The 22,751-nt window shown below is 44.9% G+C and overlaps 1 protein-coding gene across 1 annotated transcript in view; it reads right to left on the reverse strand.

Moving 5' to 3' along the window:
• Positions 1 to 22,751, reverse strand: part of ASTN2 (astrotactin 2) — a 1,033,755-nt gene that overhangs the window by 398,322 nt on the left and 612,682 nt on the right. The window contains exon 11 of the mRNA XM_052644759.1: positions 19,075 to 19,225. Within this exon, the coding sequence (XP_052500719.1) occupies positions 19,075 to 19,225 (151 nt within the window). The remainder of the gene's footprint in view (positions 1 to 19,074; positions 19,226 to 22,751) is intronic.

Raw genomic sequence — 22,751 nt, forward strand, 5'->3', positions numbered from 1 at the left:
AATGATGTTTATGAAGAATTTGCCCTGGTTAAGGATGAGGGTTCTGGATTGGAGATGCTTATTCAAAATCCTCTGCTCTAGAATTTCAGAGCTCTGTGGATGTGAGTGAATTATTTAAGTTCTCCCTGCCTCAGTTTTTCTACCTACATGTAAAAGGGACAATAAAGAGACCACGTCAGAGGCTGCAGAACACAGCGAACACTCAGGTACCTGGAGCTCTCATCATTACCACTACCACCATCCTCATCATCTCTTCACGAAATATCAGATAATAATAATTATAATAGCAACGATGCTTCCTGCCTGCATAGGGCCTGGAGCTGGCCCACTGTGTATGCATTATCTCAGTCAGTCCTAATACCAGCTTTGCCAGCTATTATTAGCCCCATTTTACTCAACAGGAATCCAAGACTCCGAGGCCTTAAGTAATCTGTCCCAAGGTCGGCTGGCTAGTGAATGACAGTGAGTTTTTCTGATGCCAGAAACTGCGACCTCCTGAAGGAAGAGGCGACTGTAGGAGGAAATAAATGCATTCTCTCATGTGGTCTCTTCCTAAGGTGAAAAGGTGTTCGTGTTCATGAAATTAAAATGCCAACCATGTGTCCAGAGACACTTACAAACGGGAAGGAAAGGGATGAAGAGCCCCTTCCCTGTATATTTGTTTTCCCCATCAGCCAATGAGTTAAGCCCTGCCCTCCACTCCACACCGCCCTTCCCCGCCCTCAGAACCTTCGAACCTTAGAATCACTGCCCCCGGGAACATATATCTTGAGATCTCAGGAACTGAAAAGGCCTTTAGCAATTCTGGCCCCTCTCCAGGCTGGTCCCAAACTCCCTCTCTGGTTCTGGCATGAAGTCCACACAGATGACCAGCATCTGCCCTGAAAGGCTTTATTCCACACTTGAACCTAACAGGTGGCAGAATCAGAATTTCAGCTGCTATTCCCTGTCTCCAGTTTAGAGCTCCTTTCCCCCAACACCATCCTTCCAGGAAGCAAAGGGTAAAACCCATCACTTCGGAAGGGCAAGGGCTGTCCCCTGACTTTAACAGATAATGACTTCTACACAATAAAACCAGCTTACCAGAAATACCATCAGACCTAGCAAATCTAGATCACAAACAAATAAAATAAGGGGAAAAAACAGAGATGGCTTCAAATGCCATGGGAGAAATAAAATGTTTAATGTCATAAAAGGGTGCACAGGCTTTATGAGAATGCCACACATTATAATCTTGAAAACCCCCTCCCGCATCCTATTCACCCCCATACCTATTAAGAGAAAGGAGGTGGAGAGCTTCAGCTGAAATTCACAAAAGGAAGATGCAGAAGCACAGCTCACAGCTGAGAGGATGCCTCTCCTTTCACCCCCCCTCCCCTGCGCCCACCCCGCCCCCGCCAAAGTTTGAGCCTTGCGTGCAGTCCTTGAGCCAAGAGGCACAGTTCCAATTTTCCTCTTTGGAAATCTCCTTCTCTGACACCCACCCCTCACCCCCTACCTTCCAATACTCATTCCCTTTCTCTTCCTCCAGACCTCCCAGATACAGATGAGGAAGAGAACTTGAGGCCCTGAAGGGGGATGAGGAGAAGGAAGTGCCCCCCTGCTGGTATGCTCCCTGACATGGGGACACTTGCTTGATCCCTGGGGAACTCTCCTCAGTTCAGTTCAGTTCAGTTCAGTTCAGTCGCTCAGTTGTGTCCGACGCTTTGCAACCCCATGAATCGCATCACGCCAGGCCTCCCTGGCCATCACCATCTCCCGGAGTTCACTCAGACTCATGGCCATCGAGTCCGAGATGCCATCCAGCCATCTCATCCTCTGCCGTCCCCTTCTCCTCCTGCCCCCAATCCCTCCCAGCATCAGAGTCTTTTCCAATGAGTCAACTCTTCGCATGAGGTGGCCAAAGTACTGGAGCTTCAGCTTTAGCATCATTCCTTCCAAAGAAATCCCAGGGCTGATCTCCGTCAGAATGGACTGGTTGGATCTCCTTGCAGTCCAAGGGACTCTCAAGAGTCTTCTGCAACACCACATTTCAGAAGCATCAATTCTTCAGCGCTCAGCCTTCTTCACAGTCCAACTCTCACATCCATACACAACCACTGGAAAAACCATAGCCTTGACTAGATGGACCTTAGTTGGCAAAGTAATGTCTCTGCTTTTGAATAGGCTGTCTAGGTTGGTCATAACTTTTCTTCCAAGGAGTAAGCGTCTTTTAATTTCATGGCTGCAGTCACCATCTGCAGTGATTTTGGAGCCCCCAAAAATAAAGTCTGACACTGTTTCTACTGTTTCCCCATCTATTTCCCATGAAGTGATGGGACCAGATGCCATGATCTTCATTTTCTGAATGTTGAGCTTTAAGCCAGCTTTTTCACTCTCCTCTTTCACTTTCATCAAGAGGCTTTTTAGTTCCTCTTCACTTTCTGCCATAAGGGTGGTGTCATCTGCATATCTGAGGTGATTGATATTTCTCCTGGCAATCTTGATTCCAGCTTGTGTTTCTTCCAGTTAAGCGTTTATCTTAGTCCGTCTAAGTTAAATAAGCAGGGTGACAATAAACAGCCTTGACGTACTCCTTTTCCTATTTGGAACCAGTCTGTTGTTCCATGTCCAGTTCTAACTGTTGCCTCCTGACCTGCATACAGGTTTCTCAAGAGGCAGGTAAGGTGGTCTGGTATTCCTATCTCTTTCAGAATTGTCCATGGTTTATTGTGATCCACACAGTCAAAGGCTTTGGCATAGTCAATAAAGCAGAAATAGATGTTTCTCTGGAACTCTCTTGCTTTTTCCATGATCCAGCGGATGTTGACAATTTGATCTCTGGTTCCTCTGCCTTTTCTAAAACCAGCTTGAACATCAAGGAGTTCACGGTTCATGTATTGCTGAAGCCTGGCTTGGAGAATTTTGAGCATTACTTTACTAGCATGTGAGATGAGTGCAATTGTGCGGTAGTTTGAGCATTCTTTGGCATTGCCTTTCTTTGGAATGGGAATGAACACTGACCTTTTCCAGTCCTGTGGCCACTGCTGAGTTTTCCACATTTGCTGGCATATTGAGTGCAGCACTTTCACAGCATCATCTTTCAGGATTTGAAACAGCTCAACTGGAATTCCAGAACCCCCACTAGCTTTGTTCATAGCGATGCTTCCTAAGGCCCACTTGACTTCACATTCCAGGATGTCTGGCTCTAGATCAGTGATCACACCATCATGATTATCTGGGCTGTGAAGATCTTTTTTGTACAGTTCTTCCATGTACTCTTGCCACTTCTTAATATTTTCTGCTTCTGTTCTGTCCATACCATTTCTATCCTTTATCGAGCCCATCTTTGCATGAAATATTCCCTTGGTATCTCTAATTTTCTTGAAGAGATCTCTAGTCTTTCCCATTCTGTTGTTTTCCTCTATTTCTTTGCACTGATCACTGAAGAAGCCTTTCTTATCTCTTCTTGCTATTCTTTGGAACTCTGCATTCAGATGCTTACATCTTTCCTTTTCCCCTTTGCTTTTCGCCTCTCTTCTTTTCACAGCTATTTGTAAGGCGTCCCCAGACAGCCATTTTGCTTTTTTGCATTTCTTTTTCTTGGGGATGGTCTTGATCCCTGTCTGCTGTATAATGTCATGAACCTCATCCCATAGTTCATCAGGCACTCTATCTATCAGATCTAGGCCCTTAAATCTACTTCTCACTCCCACTGTATAATCATAAGGGATTTGATTTAGGTCATACCTGAATGGTCTAGCGGTTTTCCCTACTTTCTTCAGTTTAAGTCTGAATTTGGTAATAAGGAGTTCATGATCTGAGCCACAGTCAGCTCCTGGTCTTGTTTTTGTTGACTGTATAGAGTTTCTCCATCTTTGGCTGCAGAGAATATAATCAGTCTGATTTTGGTGTTGACCATCTGGTGATGTCCATGTGTAGAGTCTTCTCCTGTGTTGTTGGAAGAGGGTGTTTGCTATGACCAGTGCATTTTCTTGGCAAAACTCTATTAGTCTTTGACCTGCTTCATTCCGCATTCCAAGGCCAACTTTGCCTGTTACTCCAGGCGTTTCTTGACTTCCTACTTTTGCATTCCAGTCCCCTAGGACGAAAAGGACATCTTTTTTGGGTGTTAGTTCTAGAAGGTCTTGTAGGTCTTCATAGAACCGTTCAACTTCAGCTTCTTCAGCATTACTGGTTGGGGCATAGACTTGGATAACTGTGATACTGAATGGTTTGCCTTGGAGATGAACAGAGATCATTCTGTTGTTTTTGAGATTGCATCCAAATACTGCATTTCGGACTCTTTTGTTGACCATGATGGCTACTCCATTTCTTCTGAGGGATTCCTGCCCGCAGTAGTAGATATAATGGTCATCTGAATTAAATTCACCCATTCCAGTCCATTTTAGTTCGCTGATTCCTAGAATGTCGACGTTCACCCTTGCCATCTCGTTTGACCACTTCCAATTTGCCTTGATTCATGGACCTGCCATTCCAGGTTCCTATGCAATATTGCTCTTTACAGCATCGGATATTGCTTCTATCACCGGTCACATCCACAACTCTCCTCAGCCTCCGGAAACTGCCATCTCATGACCTAAGAGATGGCTTTGGATTCAGATAGACCTGGGTTGAGCTTCTGCTCTGCTTTCGCCTGGACGGTTGGACTTACTCGCATTTCCCGTGCTTTCAGAATCCCTTCTCTCATGGGAACGTTGTTATTGCTGTTTAGTTGTTAAATCGTGTCCGCCTCTCCTCAGTACTCCAGGCTCCCCGATCCTCCACCATCTGGGAATCCACTCAAACTCATGTCCATTGTGTTGGTGATGATATCTAGTCATCTCATCCCATCGCCCTCTTCTTTTTTGCTTTCAGTCTCTCCCAGCATTAAAGTCCCCTCCAATGAGTTGGCTCTTCACATCAGGTGGCCACAGTATTGGAGTTTCAGCTTCATTATCAGTCCTTCCAATGGATATTCAGGGTTGATTTCCTTAGGATTGATCAGCCCAATTTCCCTGCAGTCCAAGGGACTCTCAAGAGTCTTCTTCAGTACCACAACTCGAAAGCATCACTCAACCCTCTCACAGTCATACACACCCGCCAGACAAGATGAGCGTAGTAACCGTGCTCAGCACATCAAGCAGCTGGGAGGATTCACCATGATGATGCATTTTAACCACTTATCCCAGGACCTGGCCCATAATCAGCATTCACATATTCTCTACATGTATCTCCATCAGGGATGCTATTATTGACAGCACTGGTTTCTTTATCAATGTTATAAGTACTAGTATTACTGATGGTGCACGTAGAAAAATCTCTGTCTGTGGACCTGTTTGAAAGCGCTTTGTTGAGGATATCATGTAAGAGATGCTTCACTCTTTTATGGACTTCCCTGGTGGCTCAGACGGTAGAGTGTCTGCCTACAATATGGGAGACCCAGGTTCGATCCCTGGGTCAGGAAAGATCTTCTGCAGAAGGAAATGGCAACCCATTCCAGTACTCTTGCCTGGAAAATCCCATGGATGGAGGAGCCTGGTAGGCCACAGTCCATGGGGTCATAAAGAGTTGGACACGACTGAGCGCCTAAACTTTCACCCTTTAAATCCTATTTCCCAGACAAAGCATCTCTGAAAGAGTCTCCAAAAAGATGCTTTGCCTCTTTTTTTACTCTACATAAACATGTATATTTATGAAGATTTTTAGAAAGGCATCATTTTTCCTAATTTGGATTTTGGCAAAACTATCCTGCTTGGGAAAAGACATAACTTCTTCATCCCTAAGTAGTGGGAACAATCACTGTACCAACATCACAGAGCAAAGGTTGAGTGTTAATAACCAGATAACTCAGCTTCATAAGAAATTTTAACTAAAATAATATGTGTAGCAAGGAACTGTATTCAATATCTTATAATAATCTATAATGGAAAATAATCTGAACATAGGCCTCCTAGGTGGCGCAGTGGTAAAGAATCAGCCTGCCAATAAAGCAGATGCAGGAGACACAGGTTCCGTCCTTGGGCTGGGAAGATCCCCTGGAGAAAGAAATGGTAACCCACTCTAGTACTCTTGCCTGGGGAATCCCACGGACAGAGGAGCCTGGCGGGTTACAGTTTATGGGGTTGCAGAAGAGTTAGACATGCCTGAGTGACTGAGCACACACGTATTTAAATATATAAGTATACAGGCTTCTGTGGTGTCTATATATCCATATGAAGTGAAGTGAAGTGAAAGTCAGACTCTTGGAGTTCTCTAGGCCTGGATACTAGAATTGGGTAGCCTTTCCCTTCTCCAGGGGATCTTACCAAGCCAGGTATCGAAACCAGGTCTCCCACCTTGGAGGTGGATACTTCACCTCATACACACACACACACACACACACATATGTGCATATCTGAACCATCATGTTGTATACCTGCAACTAACATAGTATTGTAAACCAACTATAATTTAGTAAAAAAAAAAAAAAAATAGATAAATGAAAAAGAAAACCTATCCTGCTGGTACCATGAATCCATCACACCCCCTGTGGCTGACTTGTAGGGATGCAGAGTCCATTTCTGGGAGTGAAGACTCACTTCCCATGTCCCAGACCCCACCGAGGCTCAGCCCTGCTCCACCCATCCAGGAAGGCAGGAGGCCAGGAGGTACTCAGGGCTTGGCCTCCCGGTCAGCAGGGCCTGGGCTGTGCTCCAAGTGATTTCTCACTCTTCTGATGCCCCTCACTTGTCCTCCTCCCTCTTCTTGAGTTTATCGTTTCCTTCAATGACAGTCCAGTTAAGTCACTGGAAGAGGAAGGCACCAGGAATGGAGAGAAGCAGCCTCTCCCTCCCTAACTGAATCACATACCAGTTTCCACTGGCAACCCACTCCAGTATTCTTGCCTGGAGAATCCTGCGGACAGAGGAGCCTGGTGGGCTGCTGTCCATAGGGTTGCACAGAGTCAGACACAACTGAAGCGACTTAGCATGCATGCATTGGAGAAGGAAATGGCACCCCACTCCAGTGTTCTTGCCTGGAGAATCCCAGAGACGGAGGAGCCTGGTGGCCTGCCGTCTATGGGGTCACACAGAGTCGGACACGACTGAAGCGACTTAGCAGCAGCAGCTGAGTTGTGCCAAAGAGGGGCCTGACCTACAATACATGAAAATGTGTATCTTTACCCATCTTGGCTTTTTAAAAGGCAGCATTTTTGGTTGCTGTTGTTGCTTCTCGGCATCTCAGGACAATCAGGGGTCCTCTCATCCTTCCAAATATCTGGGAGGCCAGATGGCTTTTTAGGTCAAAGTGGAAAAAAAAAAAAAAAAGGAGAAGAGGAGGTGGGGATGTAGCCTGTGATTTGCAGGGAGGTGTGACAGACTGAGATGGGTCTGGAATTCAGAGGCAGTTCCTGACATTAGACTCACCTCTTCAAAAGATGCCATCACTCCACAGGGTCTGGCAAATATGCAAACCCCTGCCACCCTTTCAGTCCTAAATTTCTGTGAAAACATCTAGCATGGCCTCTCCCCCTTACCCTTCTCTGTGCTTTTCTACACACTCCTCTTCCCTGCTAGACGGTTTCATTTTTCTCATGTGTAAAGTGGAGATACTCATAGAACCGAGCTCATGGGATGACTGTGAGAATTAAATTGGTTAAAATAAGCAAAGCACTTAGAATCACGTCTGGCACACAGTCACTGTGAGGATGGCTGCTCTTATGTACTAGCTTTTCTCATTTGTAAAATGATATAATGATACCCATCTCGGGGTGGTTATAAGCATTTAACTGCCATGAGCGTAAGTGAGATGGAACACAGTAGGTGCTCAGTGAGTGTTAGTCCTCTCCCACATGGCCTCCCTTCTCCCTGGGACTCATTTCAGCAGCATCCCTGCCATGGATATTCTTGTGTAGAGATACAAAATGCCCTGTTGAAGGTCACACTGCTGAAACCCATCTTGTCTTCTGAACTAGATTATGAAACAAGGGGGGCTCTTCTTCCTGTATTCTCTGTGACGTTCACAGTGCTCGATACAGTGTCGCTAAAGTCAATATTTGGATTGTTACTGTGGCAATAGGAACCTATAATTACATGGAAGAGGTCTGTGATCAAATCTTGATTCTTATCACTGCTTCCCTACATGAGCTTGAGGGATTCCCACACCTTTCTAGACCTTTGTTTTTCTGTCTACATTGGGGAAGAGGCTCTGGCTTGGTTGCAAGATCTCCAGGGTGCCCCTTCCTGGTCAGGAAAATGGGTAGGCTGAAGAAGGCCACACGTTCTTGGCTACTCATCTCATGATCAAGTGCAGTCCAGTTCCCAGCTCTTGAATCTGGGCTGAAATCAATGACCTGTTTGACCAGTAGATTGTGGTAGAAATGATGTTCTGGGACTTCTAAGGTTAGGTGTTAAGAAGACCCACAGCTTCTGCATAAGCTCTCGGAGCACTTATCTTAAGGTGTTTTCTTTGCAACCTGGGGTGCTGGAGAAGACTCTTGAGAGTCCCTTGGACTGCAAGGAGATCAAACCAGTCAATCCTAAAGAAAACCAACCTTGAATATTCATTGGAAAGATGGATGCTGAAGCTCCAACCTTTTGGCTACCTGATGCAAAGAGCCAACTCACTGGGAAAGATCCTGATGCTGGGAAAGATTGAAGGCAAAAGGAGAAGGAGGCAGCAGAGGATAAAATGGTCAGATAGCATCACCGACTCAATGGACATGAGTCTGAGCAACTTCTGGGGGATAATGAAGGACAGAGATGCCTGGTGTGCCGCAGTCTATTGGGTTACAAAGAGTCAGACACGACTTAGCAACTGAACAACAATAACAACAAACTTTGCAAATCCAGCCTCTGTGGCCTGAGAAGTCCAAGCCAAATAGAGACACCATGGACAAGCATTCTGGAGAAAGACCCAGCTGAGGTCTAACAGAACCAGGATGAATCAGCCCCAGCACCAGGGAGGTGAAGAGGGCCTCTGGGCACTCATTCTCCAGCCCCAGATTCCAGCCACCTGCTGTAGGTCAGAGAGAATCACCCAGCCGAGTGCTTCCCCTTCCTGAGCCGCAACACTGGAGCAAAGCAAACTGGTTATTTCAACCCAGAGTTGTGGTGGCTGTTTTTTAACTCATTCTTTCTTTTTATTGTAACTAATGTTTCAAATTGCTAACATGCTCCAACAATCAAATATGATTTTCTTAAAGCCATACAATAAAAATGAACTATAGATTATATTCAAAATAACCATTATTCAATAAAACTTTCTTTTCAAAAAGTTTTATTTTATGTTATAGTTTACTTATAATGTGTTATTTTCAGGTGTACAACAAAGTTATATGTATAGCAAAGTGAGTATACATATATATATAGAGAGAGAGTGTATATATACATATATATTTAACTTTGCTTTACTATGCCATCTGGGATATATATATGTCTGAGTAGAGATCCCTGTGCTATACAGTAGATCTTTGTTATCTTTTTATACATAGTTGTGTGTATACATTAAGCCCAAACTCCTAATTTAGCCTTCCCACATACCTTTTCCCTTTGATAACCAAAAGTTTGTTTTCTAAGTCTGAGTCTGTTTGTTTTGTAAATAAGTTCATTTGTATCATTTTTTTAATATCCCATATATAAATGATACCATATGATATTTGTCTTTCTTTGACCTACTTCACTCAGTATGACAAACTCTAGCTCCATCCAAATTGCTGCACATTAAGATTGTTACACAGTAGCAGAAAATTGTAACAATGAAGATGAGCTATAGGCTGACATTTATAAAGGGGCTGAGGAGGATACATTTTGATCACTGGATTGTCTGGGGTTGACTCCAATAAAAGTTCCCTTCTGGAGCTCAGAAAACTAGGATAACTCAAGGGAAGAGCAGGCGTGAAATGCTTCAGGGGGCAGCAGCTATTCAGAGATGGTGGGAACGTCCTCCACAGGATATCATGATTAAGTGCTTACAGTTTCTCTGGTTTTGCCCTCTATCTTGATTAAAATTTTGCAACGTTTATGCTGCCACACAGAATAAATGGAACCATAGCTTACTTTTCAAACTGCGTCTTGCTGACATCATTCTGTTTGCCACATTTAGACCACTTCTAATAGATAATTTTTTTTCCCCACTCGTTAGCACACTGAAGAAGAACACAGTATTCCCTCCCTCCCTCTTCTGATGCTTCATTCATTGCTACTTTCTCCATCCCTGGTCAAGAGGCGAGGACCTCCTTGGAAATAACTGAAACTCAAAATAACAGGATAATTTTTTTATATATCATCTCTGGGATTAGCCTCCCTTCCCATATTATTATTCATCTGCATTAGTGTTCTATTGATGGTATAATTACCATGACTTGACAGTTTATAAAACACAAATTTATAGATAATAAATTGCAGTTCTAAAGGCCAGAAGTACCAAAAAAAAAAAAAAAAAAAGGTCACTGGGTTAAATTCAAGGTCTCAACAAGGCTACATTCCTTTTCTAGATTAGGTGGCAGGTGAGGGGGAGTCCATTTCCTTGCCTCATCCAACTTCAGAGACTTTCCTTAACTTCTAACCCCTTCCTCCACCTCAAGGGACATGCATCTGAGCAAACTCTGGGAGACCATGAAGGACAGGGGAACCTGGCATGCTGCGGTCCAGGGCACCATAGAGTCGGACATGACTTAGCGACTGAATACCAGCAACAAGTCTCTTCCTACATCTTCAAAGCCGGTAATGCTCCCTCCATCTCCTCTGCTGCCTTCTTCTTCCACATTTAAGGACACTGATTATATTGGGCTTGTCCTAATAACCCCAAGTAGTCAGTCCCTCTCTTCAAAATTTAGCTTATTAGCAACTAATCTCATAAGTGAATGCAATTCTCCTCTGTCATATAAGATAACATATTCACAGGATCTACATAGTAGAAAGCAGGCATCCTTCTGCCTTCGACACATCCTATGAAAGTGAAAGTGGCTCGGTCGTATCCAACTCTTCGTGACCCTATGGACTATACAGTCCATGGAATTCTCCAGGCCAGAATACTGGAGTGGGTAGCCTTTCCCTTCTCCAGGGGATCTTCCCAACCCAGGGATCAAACCGGGGTCTCTTGCATTGCAGGCTGATTCTTTACCAGCTGAGCCACAAGGGAAGCCGAAGAATATTGGAGTGGGTAGCCTATCCCTTCTCTAGTGAATCTTCCTGACCCTGGAGTTGAACCGGGGTCTCCTGCATTGCAGGTGGAATCTTTACTTACCGAGCTATAAGGGAAGCCCCCCAACATCCTATGACCCTCCCCAATTTGGCAGCTGCACACCTAAGGACTACATTATCCCAGAAGAAGGTGAGCACAGCAGAACCAGAATGCCAAGCAAGAGAAGGCACTTTTTTTCTAATATGTACTTCAGAAATTAAGGTCTAACTAGAATATATAAATAAAATAAGCAGAAGAATCTATAATCTCTTAGAGAAGTGGCCTCCCTTCTAGCCATAAAGACTATTTGAGGTGGGAGAAGAGAGGAATGTAGACAGCATATTAAAAAAGTAAAGACATCACTTTGCTGGCAAAGATGCGTATAGTCAAAGCTACGGTTGTTCAAGCAGTGTAGGGATGTGAGAGTTGAACTATAAATTAGACTGAGTGCCAAAAATTTGATGCTTTCGGTGCTAGAGAAGACTCTTGAGAGTCCCTTGGACTGCAAGGAGATCAAACCAGTCAACCCGAAAGGAAATCAATCATGAATGTTCATGGGAAGAACTGATGCTGAAGCTGAAGCTCCAATACTTGGGTCACCTGATGCAAAGAGTCGACTCATTGGAAAAGACCCATGGGAAAGATTGAAGGCAGGAGGAAAAGAGGGCAAAAGAGGATGAGGTGGTTGGATGGAATCATCAACTCAGTGGACATGAATTTGAGCAAACTCTGGAAGATAGTGAAGGACAAGGAAGCCTGGTGTGCTGCAATCCATGGGGTCACAAAGAACAGGACATGACTTAGCAATTGAACAACAACAAAGAGGGGAATGTTGGGTATTAAACAAGAGGATCTTGTAAAAGGGACCCTGTGCTTTGTTCTCGCCAGGCTAATGACATGAGAGGTTGGAGAGGATGTGGGCTGTAGAAAGTCAGGTGGATCTGAGACATATAAAGGCAAAGGTGCCTGTGTCTCATTTGCCAATGTCTGGTGGATGGTAAATACGGTTGCATGTTCTTCCTGGCATAAAATTTGCCATCTACAAAGGCCTTCATGGTCTGTCTGGATCAAGACATCTTCAGCCAGCTTCAGACTCTGAGGTCTGCGGGGTTGGGCAGAAGAGCGACTGGACGTTCCTCACACCCTCAGTAGGCTGTGGAATGTCTCCGATGGTTGGCACCAACTGACCTCAAATGCTGAGTGGCGGAGATGGAGAGAACATGCCAGCAGATACCAGGATGGGCCACACACCTATAAACTGGGTGGAACAGGGAAGTCCTGCTGTAGGTCAGAAAGGAAGGAGAGTGATGGAGAAGGGTCAGATGAGACAGCGGGGACTAGAATGGAGTTAGTCCAGCATCAAGCGTCCCTTCACGGCCATGCCTTGGAAGTGCATCAGCCTCCTTGAACTGAGATGTTCAGGAGAAGTGAAACACAGAACATCTAAACTGCCTAGGACGAAGTTTCTGCTGCCATTGGGCAGACCAGCAAACAAATAAAATCCAGTTGTAGGACCATTATGGAAAATTAAAGACACAGTGCTCCTGTGGTCTGTATTCTCAAAGCTATGGTTTTCCCAGTAGTCATGTACGGATGCGAGAGTTAGACCAGAAAGAAGGCTGAGCACCAAAGAACTGATGCTTTTGAACTGTGGTGCTGGAGAAGACTCTTAATACATCAGTAACGGTGGCCTCCTCATCTCACACAGAAATGGTCCTCTGTAAATCTCAGGTCATTTCCAGTTACATTCTTTGATTTTTCAGAAAACCTACGAGTTCAAGAGCTATTGTTCCTTTTGAAAAACTTAACAACTGAAAGCTAATCAGGTCAACACAGATTCTAAAACTTGAAACTGACCAAGTCAGGGCATAACCCACTTCACTCAGGCCAGTCTTCTCTCCAAGGTCCAAGGTCTCTCCATCTTTTCTCAGCCACAGGGAAGCAACCCAGTTTTGGGGTCTCCATCCTGCCACCTTGTGGTAAAACCTTGGAAAGTCACTCTGCTTCTCGCACGTGAGCAACAGGCCCGCGAGGTCTGTTGTGAAGATGAATGAGTCATCGGATGTAGACATGCCTTGAGAACACTACAGTGTTCTAAAAATATAAGATATTATTTGTTTTTGCCAGAATAAGCTTCTTAGAAGATGGGCTACAATAAAAATTTACCTTTCCCAGCATTATGGAGCGTCTACAGAGAAATGAGAGATTTTTAATTTCGGTGTACCAGTGGGTATTTCCCTGTCTGTTCTGAAGTCATGAAGAAGAGCTTGCCTTCCATCCGTTGAGCTCTGAAGTTGCAGCTTTAACCTTAGATCCTTAATCTACAGAGGAAGGTCACTGACACCCTCATCAGACTGTTGAAATTTCTCTTAAGCTCCAGGGAATGGATGTTCTTTCTCAGTCTCCTCTTACTTGTCCAGTTTGCATTAATGAGAGGGGAAAAGAGATAGTTCCTGCCTGCAGATACAGATACACACAGACACACACAGAGATCTCTGCATTTATGAGGTTTCATTCCTTAGGGACATCGATCCTCAAGAAGGAGCTTAATTATTTCAGGAAAGAGAATTGATGAAAAAAGGAGAGACAGCTTAATCCTTTCAGAGAGATCAGACTCATGTTTTGGAGACAACATGGATCATTTAGAACATGTTTTTTAATTTTTTTTATCCACTGACCAGCTCTAGTTCACTTCCTCAGTCGAGTCTGATTCTCTGTGACACCATGTACTGCAGCACGCCAGGCCTCCCTGTCCATTAGTAACTCCGAGTCTACCCAAACCCATGTCCATTGAGTCGGTGATGCCATCCAGCCATCTCATCCTCTGTCGTCCCCTTCTCCTCCTGCCTTCAATCTTTCCCAGCATCAGGGTCTTTTCCAATGATTCAGTTCTTCATATCAGGTGGTCAAAGGATTGCAGTTTCAGCTTCAACATCAGTCCTTCCAATGAACACCCAGGACTCTTTAGGATGGATTGGTTGGATTTCCTTGCAGTCCAAGGGACTCTCAAGAGTCTTCTTCAACACCATAGTTCAAAAGCATCAATTCTTCTGCACTCAGCTTTTTTTATAGTTCAACTCTCACATCCATACATGACTACTGAAAAAACCATAGCCTTGACTAGACGGACCATTGTTGGCAAAGTAATGTCTCTGCTTTTAAATATGCTATCTAAGTTGGTCATAACTTTCCTTCCAAGGAGTAAGCGTCTTTTAATTTCATGGCTGCAATCACCATCTGCAGTGATTTTGGAGCCCCCCCCCCCCAAAAAAATAAAGTCAGCCACTGTTTCCATGTTTCCCCATCTATTCCCCATGAAGTGATGGGACCAGATGCCATGATCTTAGTTTTCTGAATGTTAAGCATTAAGCCAACTTTTTCACTCTCGTGTTTCACTTTCATCAAGAGGCTCTTTAGTTCCTCTTCACATTCTGCCATAAAGGGTGGTGTCATCTGTATATCTGAGGTTATTGATATTTCTCCTGGCAATCTTGATTCCAGTTTGTGCTTCATCCAGCCCAGCATTTTGCACGACGTACTCTGCATGTAAGTTAAATAAGCAGGGTGACAATATACAGCCTTGACGTACTCCTTTTCCTACTTGGAACCAGTCTGTTGTTCCATGTCCAGTTCTAACTGTTGCTTCTTGACCTGCATACAGATTTCTCAAGAGGCTGGTCAGATGGTCTGGTATTTCCACATCTTTCAGAATTTTCCACAGTTTATTGTGATCCACACAGTCAAAGGCTTTGGCATAGTCAAGAAAGCAGAAATAGATGTTTTTCTGGAACTCTCTTGCTTTTTCCATGATCCAGCGGATGTTGGCAATTTGATCTCTGGTTCCTCTGCGTTTTCTAAAACCAGCTTGAACATCTGGTTTTAGAAAGTTCACGGTTCATGTATTGCTGAAACCTGGCTTAGAGAATTTTGAGCATTACTGTACTAGCATGTGAGATGAGTGCAATTCTGCGGTAGTTTGAGCATTCTTTGGCATGGCCTTTCTTTGGGATTGAAATGAAAACTGACCTTTTCCAGTCCTGTGGCCACTACTGAGTTTTCCAATTTTGCTGGCATATTGAATGCAGCACTTTCACAGCATCATCTTTCAGGATTTGAAAGAGCTCAACTGGAATTCCATCACCTCCACTAGCTTTGTTCGTAGTGATGCTTTCTAAGGCCCACTTGACTCCACATTCCAGGTTGTCTGGCTCTAGTGAGTGATCACAGCATAGTGACTATCAGGGTTGTGAAGATCTTTTCTATACAGTTCTTCCGTGTATTCGTGCCACTTCTTTTTAATATCTTCTGCTTCTGTTAGGTCCAGACCATTTCTGTCCTTTATCAAGCCCATCTTTGCATAAAATGTTCCCTTGGTATCTCTAATTTTCTTGAAGAGATCTCTAGTCTTTCTCATTCTGTTGTTTTCCTCTATTTCTTTGCACTGATCGCTGAGGAAGGCTTTTTTATCTCTCCTTGCTATTCTTTGGAACTCTGCATTCAAATGGGTATATCTTTCCTTTCTTCCTTTGCTTTTTGCCTCTCTTCTTTTCACAGCCATTTGTAAGGCCTCCTCAGACAGCCATTTTGCTTTTTTGCATTTCTTTTTCTTGGGGATGGTCTTGATCTCTGTCTCTTGTACAATGTCATGAACCTCAGTCCATAGTTCTTCAGGCATTCTTTCTATAAGATCTAGTCCCTTCAAACTATTTCTGACTTCCACTGTATAATCGTAAGGGATTTGATTTCGGTCATACCTGAAGAGTCTAGTGGTTTTCCCTGCTTTCTTCATTTAAGTCTGAATTTGGCAATAAGGGGTTCATGATCTGATTTCAATAGGGAGTTCGTGATCTGCTCTAAGACTTGGGCAAACACTCCTCTCTCTCTCACCGGGCTTCAATCTTCCAACATGCAGCATGGAGCGCTGGTTTGCAAATACTCTGATGTGGACAGCCGCTTGTGCACACCCACCCGGCATCCACACGCTCTCTTCCTGTTGCTAGCTTCCTACCTTTCCTTGAGAGTCTACGCCTTCCCTCAGCTCACTACCACAGAGTTCAGACGCAGACGCCTCTGACGCACATCCCAGGTTCTGGGCTGAGTCTAGCCCTTCCAGCCACAGTGACTGGTACAGGGATGGGCATGAGAAGCAAGCTGATCCAATCAGACGGAATTCTGTGGCCTTAGTTGGAGGGACTAGGAAAGAGAACTGTGGTACTGGAGAAGGTTCTTGGGACTGCAAGGAGATCAAACTAGTCACTCCTAAAGGAGATGAACCCTGAGTATTCACTGGAAGGACTGATGCTGAACCTGAGCACCAATCCTCTGGGCACCGGATGTGAAGATCCAATTCACTGGAAAAGGCCGTGATGCTGGGAAAGACTGAAGGTGAAAAGAGAAAAGCCAAGCAGCGGATGAGAAGGCTGGACAGCATCACCCACTCAGTGGACAGGTGGACAGGAACTTGACCAAACTCTCAAGCTGGCTTAAGGCAGGCCTGGTACGCTGTGGTCCGTGGGGTCTCAGGAGTTGGACATGACCTAGTGACTAAACAGCAACAACAGGAGGAAAGAGACGCTGGCGTCCTGCAGAACTCACTGCAGAGAAGGTGTGGCTGGCCGCAGAGTGGCGTGGTCCCGAGAGCAGAGCTGAGAGGAGAGGGATCCCAGGCACACTGTCTGAGCCCCTCAGTCCTACTGACTGGACTGCCACGTGAGTCAATACATTGCCTCCGTTTGCCTAAAGTAGTTTATATTGAGTTTTTATCACTTATAATTCTAAAAATTCTAACCAATAGAATCTCCATTGCCCACTGGCTTCTGAAGACCTCTTGATCTTTGAGTCTGCAATAGTTATATTGCACTGTCTCGTCCTCTAGAAGCTTCTTTGTATGGGTTTCCTGGCCCTCATCTCCCTAGAGGCTATGTAGGTGCCTTAAGAGCTGACTGTGTATTCCCCTGGTCTCTTTCAAAGAATCTAGTTCAGAGAGGGAATTTTCATCCGTGGTCTCATTTCTCCCTTCCTGCCCTCTTTCTTTCTTCTGATCTTCTGAGATGGATACTATCGGGGTGCTGAGCTGAATCAACAGATTCCCTGGATTCTACCTCAGCTTATTGGGATAGCTCAGCTGGTAAAGAATTAGCCTGCAATGCGGGAGACCTGGGTTCGATCCCTGGGTTGGGAAGATCCTCTGGAGAAGGGAAAGGTTACCCACTCCAGTATTCTGGCCTGGAGAATTCCATGGACTGTATAGTCCATGGGGTCGCAAAGAGTCAGACACGACTGAGTGACTTTCACTTTCACTTTCAAACGTGAAAAAAGCCAGTCTGGACTATAAATTATCATAGGTGATATAACCCATAGGAAAGGAAAGTGAAGTCCCTCAGTCATGTCTGACTCTTTGTGACCCCATGGACTGTATAGCCTACCAGGCTCCTCTGTCCATGGGATTTTCCAGGCAACAGTACTGGAGTGGATTGCCTTTTCCTTCTCCAGCGGATCTTCCCGACCCAGGGATGGAATCCAGGTCTCCCGCATTGTAGATGACGCTTTACTGTCTGAACCTCCAAGGAAGTCCGATATAACCCATAAACTTACACAAAACCCAAAGCGGTTCTCACAAGAGCAGGGTTATTTCTCCTTTGGGGAGAGGGGAAAGGCTTCCTAAAGGAGATGGATCTCAAAAGAAGTCCACTTGTTTGCTACATTGTTAGGGGAGCAAGTCACTGAAGCGGAAAGAACGGCATGAGCAATGCCTCTGAGGCATTAAACAGGTAAGTGTATTCAGGAGCAACAACGAATTAGCTCCATTTGGTTCTAGTGTAGAAGGAAGTAAACTGATGGAGAGATTGGAGGGGGGGCCAGGCCAGGAAGGCAGTGAATGCCAGGCCAAGGCATTCAGCATGTAGGACGATGCTTCCCAAGTGAGCTTCTAAGGCACCCCCACCTCTCACACATACACAGTCTAACAGTGTTACAAATTCAGGCTCTGGTGACCTAACCCCCACTATAGAATCAAAACTTCTAGTGTAACATTTCACCTTCTCGTGGACATTGTACCTGGAATGTGCATTTTAAACAAGCACCCTTGATCATTCCTATAAAACGGATCATCCAGTTTGGGACCAACCGTGACGCTCACATACCTTCTGCGCTTTTACCGCACGTTTCATACTAAAGCTCTGTGCAAACAAGGACACCATCCCCCTCCACGGCTTTGCCTCCCCCAGCCCCAGTCTCTTCCCAATGTACATTGACTCATCATATGAAGCCAGTTACAACACCACCTTCTCCAGGAAGCTTTCCTCACACTTTAGATCTCACCTGCTACTTCTCTTCCGAACAGATGACATGTTCCCCACCGACTGCACAGAGACAGGACAGGCCCTACCTCACTCCCAAATGGACTGTGAACTTCCCGGAAGGCTAAATCCCAGCGTCAATACACTGCGGAGGGCAAAGGTGGCAACTTATTCCCATTCTGAGCGCCTTTACACACGATCCTATCCAGAGGTGTTTGCCCGAGCTTTATAAACAGAACTCCTTGAGAGATGCTCACTGTTCACCGACTATGCCCTCAGACTCTTAATCCAAGTAAGAGCTTGCAGTGGTTTAGCAGCTTTTGTACCTGTGGGGTGGGGCAGGGGCAGGGCTGGGGTGTCGGTGAGCCAGAGGCCAGGGGCTCTCAAGGACCTACTGAATAGTGGGCACTAAAGCTCTAATAGCTCATTTCATTCTTCTGACACTTATAGGCGTTACATGTGATCGGGATCCCACCGTCCAGATGAGGAAACCAAGGACAGCAGCCTGATATACTGCAGGCCACAATGGTAGGAGCTACGACCTTGACCAGCTGCCCTGTCACAGAAGAGGCCTCCCGCTAGCAGCCTTGGCACCTGGGCCAGCACCATGCTCATGGGCAAGGGCACTTACCACACACCCCGAGGAGTCCACCTGACGGTCAGACACGCACTTGAAGTTGCGAGTGCAGCCCCCATTGTTCCGAGAGCAGTCACGGACGGGCCCGAAGGAGGATAGCAGGTCATTGATGGTTTCGAAGTATGTGGACAGCATTGCGTCCTCCCTTGGAGAGAAAGGGGGCTGTTAAATCTCAGAGACATCTGTATCACAGCGTTAAAACTAAGTTTAATGTGCATTACTTTTGAGATCACTATTCATCATATTTGTAATCGAGAAAATGATACAAATGCTTATTTAAGAAGAAAATAAGCAAAGAAAAACAAAAAGGAATAAATTCAATGTTTATGCTGTCATACGACATGATGGTTGTTTAGTTTTGATAAAGTGAAGTAAAGTGAAGTCAAATCGCTCAGTCATGTCCGACTGTTTGTGACCCCATGGACTGGGGCCTACCAGGCTCCTCCCATGGGATTTTTTGGGCAAGAGTACTGGAGTGGGTTGCCATTTCCTTCTCCAGAGGATCTTCCCCACCCAGGGATCAAACCTGGGTCTCCCGCATTGTAGGCAGACGCTTTACCGTCTGAGCCACCAGGGAAGTCTCGTTTTGATAAAGAGGGATATATTTGGAACTTTTCACCCTTTATTTCAATAACCTTCATAATTTTTGAAAGTAGACATGCGATTTCCATTTTACCAATAAATGAACTGTGATGTGACTGAGAAAGGAGAGGTATTATTTACAATAGCCAAGACATGGAAGCAACCTAGGTTTCCATCAGCAGACGAATGACTAGAGTAGTCGCAGTATATACACAGGACGGAACACCACTCAGTGATGAAAAGAAGGAAATAATGCCTTTTATAGTGACATGGATGGACCTAGAGATAGTCATGCCTAGAGAAGGAAGTCAAGCAGAGAAAGACAAATATTATCACATGATATCGCTTGTGGAATCTAAAAAAAATATAAAAATACAAACGAACTTATTCACAAAACAGAAACAAACTCACAGATGTGGAAAATAAACTTATGGTTACCAAAGGGGAAAGTGGGGGTAGGGATAAATTAGGAGTACAAGATTAACAGATACACACTACAACATATAAAATAAATGGCAAGGATTTACTATAGTGTGTAGGGGACTATAATCATTACCATGTATTAATCTATAATGGAAAATAATCTGAAAATATATATATATAACTGAATCACTTTGTGGTACTCCTGAAACTAACATAATATTGTAAATCAATTATAATTCAATTTAAAAAGGAAGAAAAAGAAAGGTGAAGTGTTTTGCTGATGGCCACCAGCCTCCAATATGGCAAAATTAAAGTCTGTGCCAAGCTCCATCTGAGTACACAGAGGAAGTTCTTCCCTCTACACAATTCTTAACTTGCATTATACATGTTTCTGCAGATTCCAGATATTCCCATAGCAACTCCCTAAAATGGGCATGTTCCTAGTATTCCAACTTTGCAGAGATAAATTGAAACTATGGGAGGTGTGGCACTCACCCCAAATTACACAGCCTATAAAAGGCAAAGTCAAGACACAAACTCAGAAGTCTCTGACCCTAGTACCGTAGACCTTTTTCAGACTCTTGCCTACAAAAAACACCATCAACACCAGAAGCATCAGCTGTTGTAAAGATGAGAAGACTCTAGGCAACATGCATGAGTGAACCTCCCAAATGAGATTCACAATAGAATAAGACTAGGTACCATAATCCACGAATCTGCCAAAATTCTATGTGAGAAGAGATTAAAAAAATGGAAGCTTCTAGATGCTGCTTTCTAGAAAAGGGCCCCCAAATAAGGAATATCCTAGCCCTGGCTGATCTATGATGCATTCATTAGGGTTAGGGTTAGGAGGAGGTTTTTTTTGCAGGAGGTTTTATTAAGGGGTCACCACAGGCAGTAAAAAGAGGCACCGTATTCTTCCATGATGTATATCTCATGGAATTCAGAACTAAGAAAGAGGGGAGGTGCCAGGGTACGCATGTGTTGTGTGAGGGGGCCAGTGAGCACCCCTAGTGATGTCTCTGGGCCACACCCTTCACCCTTTCTCCCAACCTTCCTCTCCTCAGGCTTGAGCTCCAGGTTTCAGTCTCCCAGCTTCTTCCCTGACTCCAACCTTGTCCCCTTCTGTTCCATCTTTCATCCTGACTACCAGTGAACCTGGTAAATTCCAGCTCTACCTAGATACCCCATGGATCAAGAGGTCTCATTATTTACAGAAGAAAATCTAAATTAGTTTCATTGGCATTCAATGTCCTTCATAATCGCGTTCCTGCCTACCTGTCTGGCTACATTTCACTTTGCCCTCAGAGTCTCCATTGCATAGCCACAGCTTCCTTCTCATTCCCTAAACACACAATCTGAGGCCAGGTTCCCTGAAAACAGATCCTGAAACAGAGTGCTGCTTACAGGAGGGTTGTTGAGGAGCCCTCTTGGGATACAGGAAGCCAGCAAGGCAAATGGGCAGGGGGGAGGCTGTCCTGCCATGTGGTTGAGGCCACGTGGATCTGCAGCCTCAGGTGGTCCTGAGGGGAGCTCTGAAGCTGCAGTGGCCCTTTAAAGATGCCCTGAAAGGAGGCAAGGGACCCAGGCCTCTGCATCACCACATCACCGGCTGCCACGTGGATGCGGTGTTCTTGGAAGAGGCAGCTCCTTGCGGCTGAGGTGATGCCCAGTGAGAGACAGAGATGTGAGTTTCGACCACATCCCAGAGGATGGGCGAGTGAGCCCTGCAGAGGGGCTCTGAGTGCAGGGCGTGCCGTTACCTTCCTGAATCCTTGACCACGCTCTTCTGCCTGGGATGCTCAGGTCCAACTTTTCTTCTCCACAGAATCCTACGAACCCTTGAAACCATTTGAATCCATTCATCCATTCATCCATCCTTACATTATACATGTTTACCGAGTGCTTACTGTGTACCGGGACCATTCTAGGTGCTAGGGTTCCAGCAGTGACACTGGGCAAAGTCCTCACGTCCAGTGAGCTCACCGGACCTCCTTTGTGAAACCTTCTCTGCATCCCACAAACAGAACCGATTCCTTTTTGCTTTGAGTCCATTGTTTAAATCTATTATTTTATTGATCTTCATCACCAACTCCATAGTTTCCCAAAGAGACTGTAAGCTTCTTGAGTGAAAGGCCCAAGGCTTAGTCATCCCTCTTTATTTATTTTTTTTAATGTTTTATTTTATATTGGAGTACAGCTGGACTTCCCTTGTGGCTCAGCTGATAAAGAATCCGCCTGCAATGTGGGAGACCTGGGTTCGATCTCTCGGTTGGGAAGATCCCCTGGAGAAGGGAAAGGCTACCCACCCACCCCAGTATTCTAGCCTGGAGAATTCCACAAGGAGTTCAACACAACTGAGTGACACAGCTGATTAACGAGGCTGTGATAGCTTCACGTGGCCAGCAAAGGGACTCAGGCGTACACATACGTTATTCATTCTCTCCACAAACTACTCCCCAATCCAGGCTGCACATTGTTATATTTAAAATGGATAACCAACAAGGACGTGCTGTATAGCACAAAAGCACAAATAACTCTCATCAGTGATATGGAATCACTCCTCTTTAGCCCCCAGCACACACAGCCTGGTAAGAACTTGTGCTCAGTAGATGTTTTGCAAAGGAAACAAAGAAACTACCCAAAGGCATGGATACAACCACCAC

The sequence above is a fragment of the Budorcas taxicolor genome, chromosome 8 (genome assembly GCF_023091745.1).
Source record: "Budorcas taxicolor isolate Tak-1 chromosome 8, Takin1.1, whole genome shotgun sequence".
Lineage (NCBI taxonomy): Eukaryota > Metazoa > Chordata > Mammalia > Artiodactyla > Bovidae > Budorcas > Budorcas taxicolor.